This window comes from Megascapheus bottae, chromosome 7, assembly GCF_031878675.1.
Source record: "Megascapheus bottae isolate mThoBot1 chromosome 7, mThoBot2.hap1, whole genome shotgun sequence".
Classification (NCBI taxonomy): Eukaryota; Metazoa; Chordata; class Mammalia; order Rodentia; family Geomyidae; genus Megascapheus; species Megascapheus bottae.
In genome coordinates this window covers 62,140,279-62,156,201 of record NC_143515.1, presented here as the reverse complement: position 1 = coordinate 62,156,201, position 15,923 = coordinate 62,140,279, and the positions used below count along the sequence as shown (strand labels likewise).

General features: G+C 41.3%; 1 protein-coding gene across 2 annotated transcripts in view; it reads left to right on the top strand.

Moving 5' to 3' along the window:
* Positions 1 to 15,923, top strand: part of Ttc27 (tetratricopeptide repeat domain 27) — a 132,462-nt gene that overhangs the window by 113,122 nt on the left and 3,417 nt on the right. For both annotated transcript variants that reach the window (XM_090337187.1, XM_090337189.1), the window contains exons 17-19: positions 8,317 to 8,514; positions 9,727 to 9,838; positions 14,047 to 14,147. In XM_090337187.1, coding sequence (XP_090193313.1) covers positions 8,317 to 8,514; positions 9,727 to 9,838; positions 14,047 to 14,147 — 411 coding nt within the window. The remainder of the gene's footprint in view (positions 1 to 8,316; positions 8,515 to 9,726; positions 9,839 to 14,046; positions 14,148 to 15,923) is intronic.

Below are 15,923 nucleotides of genomic sequence, written 5' to 3'. Positions count from 1 at the left end.
GTACCTTGCAGGAATTCATACTCCCTGCCTCTCCAACTGCTGCTTGTTATCTTTAAACTTCACATCATCTTTCTCCGTGAGACAGCTGAGCTGAATCTTCACAGTTTTTTTTTCCCTGTGTGTGTGTGTATCTTGTTCATTCATTTGGTTTTCTGTTACCTTCCTGAGGGCATAGGTGTATTGTGAGACAAGATAAACATTTTTTTCTGCACTGCCTCTTGAATTCTTTTCCACACAGTCTATTTAGTTTGTGCCCTTTTTTTTTTCTTCCAGTTGTCTTTGTTCCTCTCTAGTTCAGAACATTGGCAGTTTACTTGTACTATAATGTGTACTTGCAGGGAGGGACTGAAGGCCAATATCTCACTTGAGCCCCATGAGTGGGCATCCACCCCTTGGTTACCTTCCCTGTGGAAGGAAGCCTCCTTTCCCTTGGCCAAACTTTCATCAACCACCAGCTCACCTAGGCACATGGAGAGAAGAGGAGGAAGGAGCCCCTGGAGTCCACCAGGCCCTTGAGCCTCTACTTCCCGCTCCCTACCCTAGCCAGCTGCTCTGTTGTGATGTGCTCACAGAGTTCCTGGTTTGCGCTGCTCACACTGGTGACGGGTGGCATATAGGGCAGCATGTCCTCTGTGAACTTGGGCACCTAGAACCTTCTACCCTGGGTGACTTTTTCAACATATCAGGAACCAGTCCGTTTCTTTGTCATCAGGAGTGTTCACTGGTACTGTTGTGTTTTGTTTTTTTTTCCCCCATTTTGGGGGTTTGGGAGTGAGTTAATACTGGGGTCTCACCATGTAGCCCAGGCTGGCCTTGCTTTTTTCCCGCCTTAACCCCTGGCCAACTTTTCAAGCAATGTATTGGTTGGGAATGAGAAGAAGGAGCTAGCAACATGTGTTAGTTTATATGAACAATAAAACTTTTCACAATGGGGAAAATCAGTTCAGTATATATTAAGGAAAAAATTTGAATTTCTTAGAAAGGAAATATATTTAGTCTACAAACATTTGGAAGCATTTAAGGAAATGAAAAGGTTTAACTTCACTAATAATGAAGGAAACATAGTTCAGAATAATAGCTGCACATACCTTTTGTGGAATAAAATTTCAAAGATTAAAAAAAAAAGGGGGGCTAGGATGTGACACAGTGGTAAGACTGGTAAGCATGATGCCCCGTGCTCAACCCCAGCACCACTAAAAGAAGACTAAAAAGAGTAATTCATAGTAAACTTAATTGTTAAGCTCATACCTGCAGTGTGATAACATGCAGTAAAATGGTGCGTTTTCATGCACCACTAATGCTCACCACTTGCCTTTCACTCCTGGCAAGTTGCTAGTATCTCCAGAGTATTATAAAGTTTATTCTCTTGATTCTAGAATTATAGCCTAGGGAAGTCTTTATTTACTGTGAGAAAAATCTTTAGGCACAGAGACTAAATCATACTGGCTTATCATTTATTCTACAATTACTAACAAGCACAACTCACAGCCTAGACCACTGCAAAGGGATTATTAAGTAGGCTTCGGTTCTCTGGACAAAGTTGAATTGTGTGAGTGTGTGTGTGTGTGTGTGTGTGTGTGTGTGTGTGTATGCTGGTCCTGGGGCTTGACCTCAGGACCTGGGTGTTGTCCCTGAGCTTTTTGATCAATGATAGCCTCAGTTCTCCTTCTGGCTTTTTTGGTGGTTAATTGCAGATGAGAGTCTCATAGACTTCACTGCCTCTGTTGGCTCCTGAGATCTCAGCCTAGGGTCTAGCTAGGATTACAGGCTGAGCCATGGGCACTTACCCCAGTAAAAATATGTTGGCTCTATTAAAGTGATATATTTAAAGAGTATATAAAAATGCTTATATGAAAAATTCTTTAACAGTGATAAACGAAAAAGGTGATAAGGGGAGACAATAGTAATTGAGTAAATATGACTAAATTACACTAGAAATGTATGAAAAATGCCGTAATAAAATACATTATGTATTTTAAGTATTTTATGTAATTAATATATACTAGTAAATGGGAAAAGTCAAGATAAAATTATTTGCATAGTATATTTACAAATTTACAAATAGCAAAGGACTAGAAAGAAACTCTAATGTTAATAGACTTATCCTTTGCTGATTTTTCCATTGGAAATTTTATTTTCTCTCCCTTTCCCCCCCTCAACGCCCAGTTGTGAAGCTTGAACTCTGGGCCTTGGCAATTTCCCTGAGCTCTTCAGCTCAGGCTACCTCCCCACCCCTTGAGCCATAGCACCTATTCTGGTTTTCTAGTGGTCAATTGAAGATCAGAGTCTCAGGTGCCCAGGCTGGCTTTGAACTACAATTCTCAGATCTCAGCCTCCTGAGTAGCTAGGATCACAGGTGTGAGCCACCACACCTGGCTATTTTCTCTTTTCATTTTGTGTTTTAATATCTTAGAGACTTTTCAACTAAAAACTCATTAAACAAAAATGCCTTAAGCCAGGTAGGTGGCTCACATCTGTAATCTTAATTACTTAGGATGCTGAGATCTGAGGATCAAGGTTCAAAGCCAGCCTGGGCACAAAAGGACCTGAGACTCTTACCTCCAATTAACCTCTAGAAAATGGGAAGTGGGGCTTGGCTCAACGGTAGGGTGGTAGCCTAGAGCTGAAGAGATCAGGGACAGTGCCCAGGCCTAGTTCAAGCCCCATAACCCATATATGTATCTTTTTTGTTGAATCAACATTTAGCAAAAAACAAAAGATAAAAGTCAATGACAGGGGGCCAGGAGCTTGGCCTAGTGGTAGAGTGTTTGCCTAGCATGCACAAAGACCCAGGTTCAATTCCTCGGTATCACATGCATAGAAAAAAAGCTGGAACTGGTGCTATGGCTCAAGTGGTAGAGCTCTAGCTTTGAAAAAGCCCAAGGACAGTGCTTAGACCCTGAGTTCAAGCCCTGGGACTGGCAAAAAAAAAAAAAGTAGAAATAAAAGTCAATGACAGATAAAAATTCTCTTCAGATTTCTCTGCTCTTGGTGGACCTCGGCACCTGGTTGTTCTATCTATTCTGGACTTAGCTGTTACTGTATACTTGGTGTTCAGTAGATGATGCACATGTAATACTTTAGGTTTAAAATTCTTTGCCCTTCTTTTTATTTCACATCAACAATTTGTTCCTGTTTTCCTACCTTCCTAAGAATTACTCTTCTTCCATAATTGTAACCTTCAATATTCTATTCTTCACGTGATGTAATGTTAAAAAAAATGGCTAGTGTTGGTTAGTTACTGATGGCTTAAATAATTGTAACAACATACTCATAACAGTGGATTAAAGGCTTTAATTGTTTTAAATCTGTTTTCATTTTTGATGAGACAAGAGTAGAATGCTGATGCATTTGTAGACTGCCCCAGGGAAATGACACTCAATGATACAGTTAGCCAAGGAAATTGTATTATAACATTCTTGTTCCAAGTTATGAATGTCCAGTTAAATAAGGTTAAGTATATGTTGCAATCTATTGCTTTTTGTAGTCAGTCTGTATAGCCAGAATTGATTATGAAAATGGTGCTATTAGCCAGTAACTTATAAAATTACTTTAATGGCTTTTTTTTTTTTTTGCCAGTCCTGGGCTTCAGCTCAGGGCCTGAGCACTGCCCTTGGACTTTCTCAAGGTTAGAGCTCTACCACTTGAGCCTCAGCACCACTTCTGGCTTTTTTCTATGTATGTGGTACCGAGGAATCGAACCCGGGTCTTCGTGCATGCTAGGCAAGCACTTTAACCACTAGGCCAAACTCCCGGCCCCACTTTAATGGCTTTTAAAGTAACTATGTTACTACTCAGACTACTTTGTAAAATTGCATGTTAGCTCCATTTGTTCATATATTTAAATAGATTTATTTTTTTCAGTTAGTGTAGTTTTTTTCATTACATAAAATAATTTCTAAATTACCATTATTGGAATATAATGTACATGCAGAAATGTATAAAGATACTAAACATGAATTTTCATGAAGAGAACACACGTGTGAGTTCTTTTTGTCACTACCACCACACCTGCACACCCACGGTCACTCTGTTCTACGGTATAATTTTTAAGAGGAATGACTGTTTGTAGATGCCATCACTTTGTTTCCTTTTTCCAATCTTTGTATGTACCTACTCTTGCTTTTCTCTGTTTATTCAATTCTTTTTTATATTATTAAAATAACATAGGTATGTGGTTTTCTAAGCTGAATGATAAAGGTTAATTACAAAATATAATGATCTCCTCTCAACTCCTCAGAATCCTTCTTTCCAGAGTGGAGAAACTGTTCTCTCTTGCTATTTGCATACTTTCAAATTTATATTAGTAGTTACATATCACAGGTGTTTAAAAAAAAATCAGGGGCCAGTATTTAGCGTAGTGGTAGAGTGCTTGCCTAGCATGCATGAAGACCCAGATTCGATTCCTCAGTACCATATATGTAGAAGGAAAGCTAGAAATGGTTCTGTGGCTCAAGTGGTAGAGCTTTAGCTTTGAGGAAGCTGAAGGACAGTGCCCAGGCCCTGAGTTCAAGGCCCAGGACCGGCAAAAACAAACAAAACAACCAGAATTAGGCATTGTCTGTTGGCTAGTCATAATGAGAACTTAACTTTCTTGTGCCAGCACTTTTACTTCTTCTCCTTATCTTCCTAATACATTTCCATTAAAGAATTCTCTACAGGAATAATCTCAATTACCATTATAATAGTCAAAGTCAGTATTAGAGAATACTATGATTGGGGGGGGAGGTTGAGTGTGTGTGTGTGTGTGTGTGTGTGTGAGAGAGAGAGAGAGAGAGAGAGAGAGAGAGAGAGAGAGAGAGAGAGAGAGAGAGAGAGAGAGAGAAGAGGGAGAAGAGTCTCATTTTGTAGCCTAGGCTGACCTCAAACTCCAGATCCTCCTGCCTCAGCCTGCAGAGTACTGGAATTCCAGATGTGTGCTGTCATGCCCCAGATTTATTTTTGTGTTTCTGCTCTTTGGGTTTTGCTCTGTGTTTTTCATGATGTTAATAACTGCCTTGTTTTTCACATGTTTCTCTTTCTTTGTAAATTTCTTGCTTAAAAAATCAAGATCTCTTCTGTTATCCTTGTTCTGGCTGCAAGCCTGGATACGGTTAGTAAGCCTTGCGATTGCCAAATGCAGATGAATTTACTAGTCCTAATCTTTTCTAGATAGAATCTCCATGTGAGTTTCTCCTTTCTTGGTTTCTGTGATATCACTTTCCCCCACATTTTGGCCATTCCGTTTTCTGTTTTTGTTTATAATCAGTTGTGAGGCTTGAACTCTGGGCCTGGGTGCTGTCCCTGAGCTCTTCAGCTCAAGGCACTACCCTACCCCTGGAGCCATAGCACCACTTCCAGTTTTCTAGTGGCGATTTGGAGATAAAAGTCTCGGTTCTTTAGTGCCTGAGCTGGCTTTGAACCGAGATCCTCAGATCTCAGCCTCCTGAGTAACTAGGATTACAGGCATGCTCCACCTCGCCCAGCTTAGCCACTCCCTTTTTAACCTCAGCGGATTGAGTTCATTTGCCCTCTTCTCAAATGTATTCCTAAGATTCCTCAGCCTTATTCCTATCCAGCATGACCTCTGGGTGACATCTTCCATGGTGATGAATCACTTTTGTGGCCTTTTCTCTTAATAATAAAGAACTCTTCTGAGTTCCAAATCTAGCTTTTAAACTGTCCATCAGACATGCAGATGCAGCGCATCCCTCTGCTTTCCTCTACTTCTTGTATCTGTATGTGACTTGATGGAGGCCATTCTGTCCTTGGCTCTCCCAGCACAGATTCCACTCCCTGCAGAGCCCTTCATCAACTCCCTCAGCACACACACTACCACCCCTGTCTCCAATAACACCGACAAGTTTTTCCTCTCAGCTGCCTCCAATTGCAGCCCTCCCTTTTTAGTGGTAAGAAGGCCATAAACTTTCTCCCTCCACATTGTTTCCCAAGGAAACTGGAGTGAGGGATAGTGAGGCTGTGAGGTCCAGGAAGCAGGAAAGTATTTTACTAATCTAGTGCATTACATTCACACTTACATTTACACAATACTGTTAGTCACTATTTAATAGAGCAGCACATTTCAAAATGTGCTAATCCTCAAAATTCTTATAGAATGATCACTGGAAACAAGTAGCATACAACCCTGCTGTTGCTTCTGCATGGTTACTTTTAGATTTAAAACCACAAGTGAGTTTGTTGTAATAAGAATTTTGCTACTTTTAGATTTAAAAACCACAAATGAGCTTGTTGTAATAGGAATTTTGCTACTTTTAGATTTAAAGCCACAAGTGAGCATGTTGTAATAAGAATTTTGCTACTTTTAGGCATAAAATTATGCACATGGAATTGTAATGTGAATTTACAGGTAAAGGCAATTTCCATTATTCTGATAAGGAAGAGCAAGCACAATTGAGTATTCACTTTGATTACTATGTGTAATCTGGTCTGTGAGTCTGACTTTTACATTCCTGAAAACATTTGTTCTAGAGGAGACTCAATTCTTCAACTATGTCTCAGGCATGAATCAGAATGGTCTGGTAGCTGACATGTAGCTCAATAGCATACACAAGGCCCTGGGTTCTATCCCCACTAATTCCTTCCCTCCCTCCCCCCACCCAAGAAAAAGATATTCTAGAGGAGAAAGACCTAGAATGTTCTAGAGGAAGAAGGTGTCACCTTGGTTGCATTTCTCTTAACACTGGAAAGAGACACCCTTTTGAGGACAGTTGTTTATCTGTGCTATGTGTAGGCACAAGGTTAGACACTGGTGATACACGATGTTGAAATGGGTCTCCTGAGACTTTTGCTTCCAAGTTCTGTAAAGGCCATCAACATTAGCCTTCACCTCATTAGAAACGTAGAATCCCAGGGCCAGGAGTTTTGCCTAGTGGTAGAGTGCTTGCCTGGGGTTCAATTCTTCGGTACCATATACATATAAAAAAGCCAAAAATGGTGCTGTGGCTCAAGTGGCAGAGTGCAGCCTTGAGGAAAAGACAGTGCTCAGGCCCTAAGTTCAAGCCCCAGGGACTGGCAAAAATAAAAAACAAACAAACAAAAAGAAATGTAGAATCCCATTACCCCAGAATGGGATCCTACACCTCTCTTCTGGAATTTTGCATTTCTAGTAAGTTCCTTAGTTCACAGACCAAACGGAACAGCAAGGTCGTACAGTGCTGTCCCCATCAAAGGAGAGGAAGATGAAGGGAGCACTTGATCTGCGTTCTTAGAGGAACACAAATGTGTTTCATCATAACATTACAACCTGTTGATTTAATAATCTTTTGATTTAATCTGATCCATCCATCAGTTCAGAGCATCGCGAACTAGTTAATCAGTTACAAAATGGCAAGCTGACCTGCAGTAGTGGGAGGGAAAAGAAAGACTTTGTCTAAGCAGTTTCTCATGTAATCATTAGGAAGGGATGGGGCCTCTTTAAACAGAGTTCAAATGTTGTCATGTAGTGCAAGTGGATGTTTCTGAAAGAACTAATAAGGAATGTCAAGTTGAATCAGATGTGGCAAAAATGGGAGAACAGCGGGGCGTGGTGGCTCATGCCTATAATCCTAGCTACTCAGGAGGCTGAGATCTGAGGATCAAGGTTCAAAGCGAGCCTAGGCACAAATGGACTTGAGACTCTTATCTCCAGTTAACTTCTAGAAAAGGGAAGTGGAGCTTGGTTCATGGGTAGGGTGGTAGCCTAGAGCTCAAGAACTCAGGGACAATGCCCAGGCCCAGGGGTAGGGTGGTAACCTTAAGCTGAAGAGCCCAAGGGCAGTGCCCAAGCCAAGTTCAAACCCCATGACCCACAAAAAAAAAGGCCTGGGGGGAGAACAAAGTGTGGAGGTTGATGCTCAGAATACTGCCTCTGGGAACTGTGAGGTGGATATGCCTGGAGACTGCAGGAGGGAAACAGATGTGAATCCCTGTTCACTCTCCAGCAAGTAGGTATGTGATGTAACCAGGGTCTGCCCAGTAGGTGTTTAAGTAAGTGCCCTGTGCTGCAGGAAGAAACTTGGCTGAGTCTACAGAGGAACTATAAGAATAGCCCTGGGAGTGCAGTTGAAGTTACAGGTGTGGATGGGCCAGGGCCTCAGAAAGGATGGGTCAAGTAAAAAGAGAAGAGATCTGGCTCAAGGCAGGGCTTTCAGGGGTATAGTCAGTGTACCATGTTAGACAGTGGCTCTGGAGTAGCTTGACATTTGTTTTGTTTCTTAAAACTTATTGCGGTGATATCCATACAGATTTCATGAGGTCATTTGTGTCATTATCATTGATGTTGAGATTGGAATGTTACTTGATTTTCTTGCTTACCAAATTTTTCTGTACACTTTTAAGGTCCTTAAAATTCTAGTTAGGGCAGTGGTTAGTGGAATAACTGATCGAAGTGGAGATGTTGCTACTGGCCTCAGAGGAAAGCTGCAGGAGTTACTTGGCAGAGTAACTTCAAGAGTGACCAACGATGGAGAAATCTGGAGGCTGTATGCCCAAGTGTATGGAGATGGACAGAGTGAAAAGCCTGAGGAGAACGAGAAGGTGAGGCCACCTCCCAGCCTCCTATGCCATTATCTTTAGCTCAGCTCACATGCAGCAGATCCTGTTTTATTTTTTAATAAAAGAAGGAAGAGTTTACTACTGTGAAGGTAGAATTAGTACATTCAACTTCAGTTTTTAGTTTGGGTTCAGAGTCTTTAACATAAGCTTTGAGTTGGGGACAGGTTAAGACTTGTAGCATGCATCTTTTTACTTTTTGTGGGTTTCCCTGATGTCATTGTTTGCTGTTTCCTACTAAAGGGCCTCACCCTTCCTGCATCTGCAGTACTAATTGGCTCTTATTTATTTGCACGCCACTTCTGCAGGCCCATTGCTAAAGACAAGACAAAAGAAAGTGTTTAGATCTGAGGTATTATCACCTAAGGGAAACGTAAAGGGCCTAGAGAAGGCAATTGAAGCAGAACTTTCAAAGTCTAAACATGTAATGCTTTGCAAAGGTTGCCCTGCCCCTTTCTCAGAAGAGCAATGGAAACACCAGCTATATTCCAGTTGTACCATCCGCTTCTTATCTTCAGACCTAAAGGAGCTCCCAGAGTTTCCAAGGCTGGAATAATTGTTTTGTGTTTCTTTTCAAAACATCCACAACAAATCAAATGTAGTCCTTGCGTGGGTTTGAAATTTGCCACGGTACAGCTAATCTATGGGCTTCTGAGTCCTTCTCGTCTCCCTCAGCTCGCACAGCTGGCGTCTCTTGTGGCCTTGTCAGCCCAGAGAACACACATCACATGCATGCATGCACAACTCCTTTCTGTCCTTCTGTTTCTCTTGAATTATGTACTCACTACACATAGAGAACTAAGGTTCGTTAAACTATAGCTTCTCCTCCAAGAATTCCCAAGTATTGTGGAGGAGTGTTTTAAACAAGCCACTAGCAATTCCATCGTTTTCATCAACTCTTAATTTCTCCAACAACTCTGTCTTAAGATAGTAGCTACGAATGTTGAGAAAATCTGAATACTTCTTATAGTTTTCCAAGCCTGGCCTTTCTATTTTTCTAGTATAGGGAAATATCTTGTAATTGCTCTTACTAGATATGCCTCTTTGTTGCTTCTTTGATGAGAATCCTAGATACTGCTGTGTACCACAGATGCTGATTTTGCAAGTTGAAATTAGTTTCATATGACTTCCAGGCAGCAGAGTTTAAAGTGTGAATTGTACTTAGTATTCTGAATGTTGTTCTTTTTCTTTTCTTAGGCATTCCAGTATCTCTCGAAGGCCTACAAGTGTGACACACAGTCCAGTTGTTGGGAGAAAGATATTACATCATTTAAGGAAGTTATTCAAAGAGCCTTAGGACTTGCACATGGTAATCTGATAGCCATGGCATATTTTAATGCTTTTGTTACTAATACAATAAAGTGACAGTCAAAAAATAAAGCTCCCTTACAAAAAATTCTAGGTTCCTCCATTATGTTGAAATTGCTGCATTTAATTCAGAAAGCATTTATATTCCAATTAGAGCAGTAGTATAATTAGAACAATAAGAAGAAACAGGATAATGGCTTAAATACTATTTGAATAAGTGAGAGGAATTAGAAACCTTTTAAAGATATGATATACAAGTATAAATATGGTCTGGTTTTTATACTTGTATATAATACAAATATAAAATCAGTCTGTGTTGGAGATATAGTGAGAAGGAAGTTCTAATTTTTCTTTTTTCTTTTTTTGCCAGTCTGGGCCATGAAATCAGGGCACTGTTCTTGGGCTTTTCTGAAAGTTAGTGCTCTACCACTTGAACCACAGAACCACTTCTGGCTTTTTTTTTTTAATGTATGTGGTACCGAGGACTCGAACCCAGGTCTTTGTGCATGCTAGGCAAATACTCTACCACTAGGCCAAACTCCCGGCCCAATTCTAACTTTTCCTTGCCTCATATTTTTCCTTGTTCATGGGCTAAGGATATAGCCTTTTATCTAATCCCCAGTACTGAAAAATAAAAAAGTAAAAATATGTAAATTTTTGGAGTATGTAATATATTCAAAGAGCTGTAACATATGTAAAAGAAATGTACAATGTAAACCAGATACCTGTGGCTCATGCCTGTAATTTTAGTACTCAGGAGGCTGAGATTAAGATCAGGGTTCAGAAATAACCAAAGCAGACAAGTGTAAGAGACTTTCTTATTGCCAGTTCCTGCAAAACACTAGAAGTGAAGTGTAGTTCCAGCCTTAAGCAGAAAAAGCTAAGAGATAGTACACGCCCCAACAATGGCCCCCAAAAAATAAATAAAGAAAGAAAGAATAAAAGAAAGAAAAAAAGAAAGAGGAAGTAAGGTGGGGCGAGAGAGAAAGAAGTTGGAAATTTGGAGAGAATAATTTGAAGAGAAAATGATTTGCTTATTGAATAAGTACAGTCCAGGGAAAGACTGCTTTTCATTATTTGCCTTAATTTGTCCATGTGTTACTGTGAGAACACAGTTCTGTGACCCTATCCTGCAGTCCTAATCCTGGCACTGGTAGTGACAGCACAGAGGAGTCACCCAGAGAACAATGAAGAGAGTAGAGCAGCGGGACTCGTTCTTCCTCTGAGTTCTTGTTAGGTGATTGAGTCAGTTATTTGATTTTGCTGAGCCTTAGTTTGATTATCCCCATTGTACCTACCCATGGTGTTAGGAAGAATAAAAGAAATAATCTCGGGGCCGGGAGTTTGGCCTAGTGGTTAAAGTGCTTGCCTAGCATGCACGAAGACCCGGGTTCGATTCCTCGGTACCACATATATAGAAAAATCCAGAAGTGGTGCTGAGGCTCAAGTGGTAGAGCTCTAGCTTTGAGAAAGTCCAAGGACAGTGCTCAGGCCCTGAGCTCAAGCCCAGGACTGGCAAAAAAAAAAGAAAGAAAGAATCTCAACACAGCACCATTTTTTTAAAAATGTGGTTTTAGAGCTGACACATAATGGGATTAGCTTTACATGCATTAGGTATTAAGTACATTTCTTTTCAACATAGTATCATCTGTTCCCTCACTCTCTTCCATTCCTTCTCTCCCCCCCTCCCCCGCCACGAGTGGCATAGTCATGTTCATCAATGGTTTAGTAAAGCCAGCATGCTCCACTGACAGCATAATTTTACACCATTTCTTTGGAAGTAGGGGATCCAAGCCTTTTGATAAGGACTTCAACCTAAAAGAACAAAAGTAAAAAATGTGGATAAAGTTTAGCTTGCCTATAAAGAAGTCATAGACCATTTAGACAGTTTCAAAATGCACTTGGTAGTTAATAATTCTACTTTTAGGCTTTCGATTTCTTTGACCTAAAGGTTATAAATACCCAACTTCCTGGACCACCTAGTGTTAGCGGATAAGGTAGGAGTGCTAACCTCTGTGGGGCTGAAATTTCATGGCTGGCACTGTGGAAGGATGTTATTGGGGGTGTCTGTGATTTATGGGGCTTTGCTTGGCTTTATGGTAGAGACCTCAGAAGGGGATCTGTCCTTTGTGGATATATTTAGAGAAAACCACACTTAGGTATATTATGTACATAATTAGGAGGGTGGATTTATGTTGGACAATTCAGCTTATCTCCTTTCGTTTGCCCACTCTAATCATTTCTGTGAGCTTCTGGCTCTGTACCATCAAAACCAGAATATTTTCTGTGATCCAGTGCTGGGATTAAACCTGCCAACTATAAATATGTAGGTTAGAGAAATAATTCCAGGAAAAATCCTGCCTTTGCATCTTCATTTTAAACTGTTGTTGGCACTGTTTGCTTGTTTGTTTCAGGACCATACTTTACTAAAAATAAATGTCTGTTCTTTGAAGGTCTCCTTGGATTGTAACGGATTAATGTGTTGGTGCTCGTGAATTTTTAAGCATATTTAGATGGATGTTTACCTTTACTTGCTAACCTTGTCTTTATTGCATTTGGACACCAGCAGTCACATAATAAACTGAATGTATTATTCAGTTATCCTTTCTTTCCAACACTGTCTGTCCCCTCCTCAATTCTGAAAAGGAACTAGAACATTCTAAAGTCCTTGTCCCTTGTAGAATTGCTCATGTAGCTGTCCTTGTGTACCTCAGCAAGCTCCAGAAGCCATTGCAGTCTCCCATAGAATGTGAGACTGTTGGTACCTTTGCGGTCACTGTGCTCTTTATTCCTGTTGTCCAGAGGATGAACTCCTATAGCTTCTTACGATGAGGGTGTTTTCTGTGAAAGAATGGGCAAGAGTTCCTTTGTTCTCCACCATCCTGAACTCTTAAAATAATACTTATGTCTTTTAACTGTTGTTTGTAGGGAGGAAGCACTGCTGTCTTGGATTTTCTATTAATTTGAAACATCAGGATGTCTCCCTCTCCCTCTCCTTTTCCTTCTCCCTCTCCCCCTGCTCCTTTCCTCCTCCCCTCCCCCACCTATTCCCCCCCCTGGTAATTTTAAAGTAGGATCTGGTTATTGGTCTGTTTTAATTTAACTTTTTTTTTTTTTTTTTTTTTGCCAGTCCTGGGCTTGAGCTCAGGGCCTGAGCCCTGTCCTTGGACTTTCTCAAGGCTAGAGCTCTACCACTTGAGCCTCAGCACCACTTCCAGGTTTTTTCTATGCATGTGGTACCGAGGAATCAAACCCCGGTCTTCGTGCATGCTAGGCAAGCACTCTATCACTAGGCCAAACTCCTGGCCCTGGTCTGTTTTAATTTAGCGAGCATAATTTCAGGGAATAAAAATAAGAACAGATTAGTGGAATAATCCCATGTATGTTTGTTCACAGTTCTTTGTTCTCATGAAGCCAGACAGGAGTGTACCCCCTTCCTAACTGCAAATTTCTCAGGAAGTGAGTTCCCTGGAAGGGTGGTCTGGGTGCTTCCCACCTACTTCCAGGACCCCCACCAACCTTCCCACCTGCCTCCTGATGCCAAGGGTGGCTCTGGAGAGGGCTGGTACCAGTTTTTCCAGAGTGGTGCTGTAATCATGGAGAATGAAGACACAGTGGGCATTGAGAGCTCTGTGGATCTGGATGCTAAACCCTGGGGCTGAGGCACAGTGGGGAGCCACAGCTGCGAGCCCCATCAGGGATATGGTGCTGTTGGGCACCCCATGCTGCTGCCCCTGCTTGCTTGTCTTGTGTATTGCCTTGTTTTCAGTAAGAGAGCTTGTCTCCTTACTGAATTTCATCATTAGTGGTCTGTGTACTCTGTGTGTGTGTGTGTTGGGTCTCTTACTGGTGATCTGTAAGTTATCACAACTCACTTATTTCTCTCAAATTCTTAGCACAAAAGCTTTCTCATAAGAAAGGATAAAAGTGAGATTGGGGATATAGCTCAGTAGATGAGGTCTTTCCTGCCATGCATAAGACCCTGGGCTCAATCCCCAGCACCACATGCCAAAGAAAGAAAGGGTTAAAGGGAAGAAACAGTTCTTTAAAAAAAAAAAAAATTAATTTTATGTGCGGAGGGATTACAGTTGTGTGCGGAGGGGTTACAGTTGCATTCTTAAGGTAATGAGTACATTTTTTGTGGAACACTGTTACCCTTCCCCCGTTTTGAGTTCCTGATGGACAATTTTCCCCCTATTTATCTTGCAGTGGCTATAAAGTGCAGTGAAAGCAAATCGAATCCACAAGAAGCTGTGCAGATGCTGTCTTCAGTCCGACTCCACTTACGGGGCTTGTTATCTAAAGCAAAGGTGAGATAGGAAGAAATTGATTAGCCACTCTGTGATTGTGATGTGCTATGGAGTAGAGGGTCACTAGCCTCTGCTTTCTGCCCTCTAATCATGGAGAGTTTTAGGCCCATGTCAGAGTTTAGCCAACAGCTGATTGTGTCTAGGAGGAAATTGCTGGTGCCATGGCTACATTACCCTCCAGGTGAGCTTGAAATCTTTCTGTAAGCAATGCTCTGCTATTCCATTGCACTTTTCCCATAGCCTGACATATTCACTCGGGCACGCCTTTGACCTTCACATATTTTAACACTCACAGACTCCCAGTTCCCTGCTTGGTTTTCACTTACAGTGGAATGTTTTAAAACAAAAAACCTTCCCTGTAAGGAAAATAACTGCTTTAGAAAATGTCACTATATAAATTTGACAAAAAATTGTTAAGATAGATGGCTGACTTCTGTTTGACAACTTAAATATATCATTAGTCCACAGAACAACAGGCCACCAATGGGATGCCTAAGAATTACCCAGGGATTTTGTTTTGTTTTCCTTTGTTTGTACTATCAGGGAGTGAATTTAGGTCCTACACAAACACTCTACCACTGGGGCCAGGCCTCCAGCCTTCAGGGAGAATGTTGAACTAATAATGTTGCCTGGTTCTAGCCTCATCAGTGTCATCTTACCTCTACTTCCCAGGTAGATATAGGTATGTACCTTCCACCCACCTTGTTTTTTAGATAGTCTGTCTATTTTTTGCTCTGGCTGGCCTCATACCGTAGCCTTGCTATCTGTGCTTCCCAGCTAGAATTACAGACATGAATCATGATCATATGACCCGGGAAATGTTTTTTGTTGTTGTTGTTTTGTTCTGTTTTGTTTTGTTTTTTCCAGTCCTGGGCTTGAGCTCAGAGTTTAAGCACTGTCCTTGGACTTTCTCAAGGCTAGAGATCTATCGCTTGAGCATCAGCACCATTTTCAGCTTTTTTCTATGTATGTGGTACCGAGAATTGAACCCGGGTCTTGGTGCATGCTAGGCAAGCACTCTACCACTAGGCCAAACTTCCGGCCCAAGCAGGTATTTTTTTTTTTTTTTTGCCAGTCCTGAGCATTGAACTCAGGGCCTGAGCACTGTCCTTGGGCTTTCTCATGGCTAGAGCTCTACTGTTTGAGCCACAGCACCATTTCTGGCTTTTTTCTATGTATTAGGTATAGAGGAATCAAACCTGGGTCTTCGTGCATACTAGGCAAGCACTCTACCACTAGGCTAAACTCCCGGCCCCCAGGAAATGTTTCTGAAGCTTGGATTTTTGGATTGTGTCTGTGATGGAGGTCTTCAGTGGAGTCCGAAAAACCAGTTTTCTGCATGATTCTAATACACAATTGAGTTTTCATTATATTGGTAGAAGGAAAAATTGAAAGGAATCTAGTTTTGACTGCAATTTAGTACTTTTAGAATCTCTTGGGTTGCAAGGTGATTTTGATTTATTGTACAAAGCAAGTTCATGGCACTTGGACACTTTTTTACTTCCAAACTTTCTGGAATGAGAATATCACTTGCAGATTAAGGCTTGATTTTCATCTCTGTAGATAATCTGTGAACATTCCATGCCTTGCTGTTGAGCTGCATTTCCTCCCAATTGACCTCATAACCTCAGAAACCTGAAAGGGGGAGGGGGAGGGCACAGCTCACATGGTACAGTGCCTGCCTTTCAAGTGTGGGCAAGGCTCTGAGTTCAAGCCCCCAGTACTACCAAAAAGAGGAGGAGGAGGAGCCGCCACCACCAAAGAACATTCTCAAAG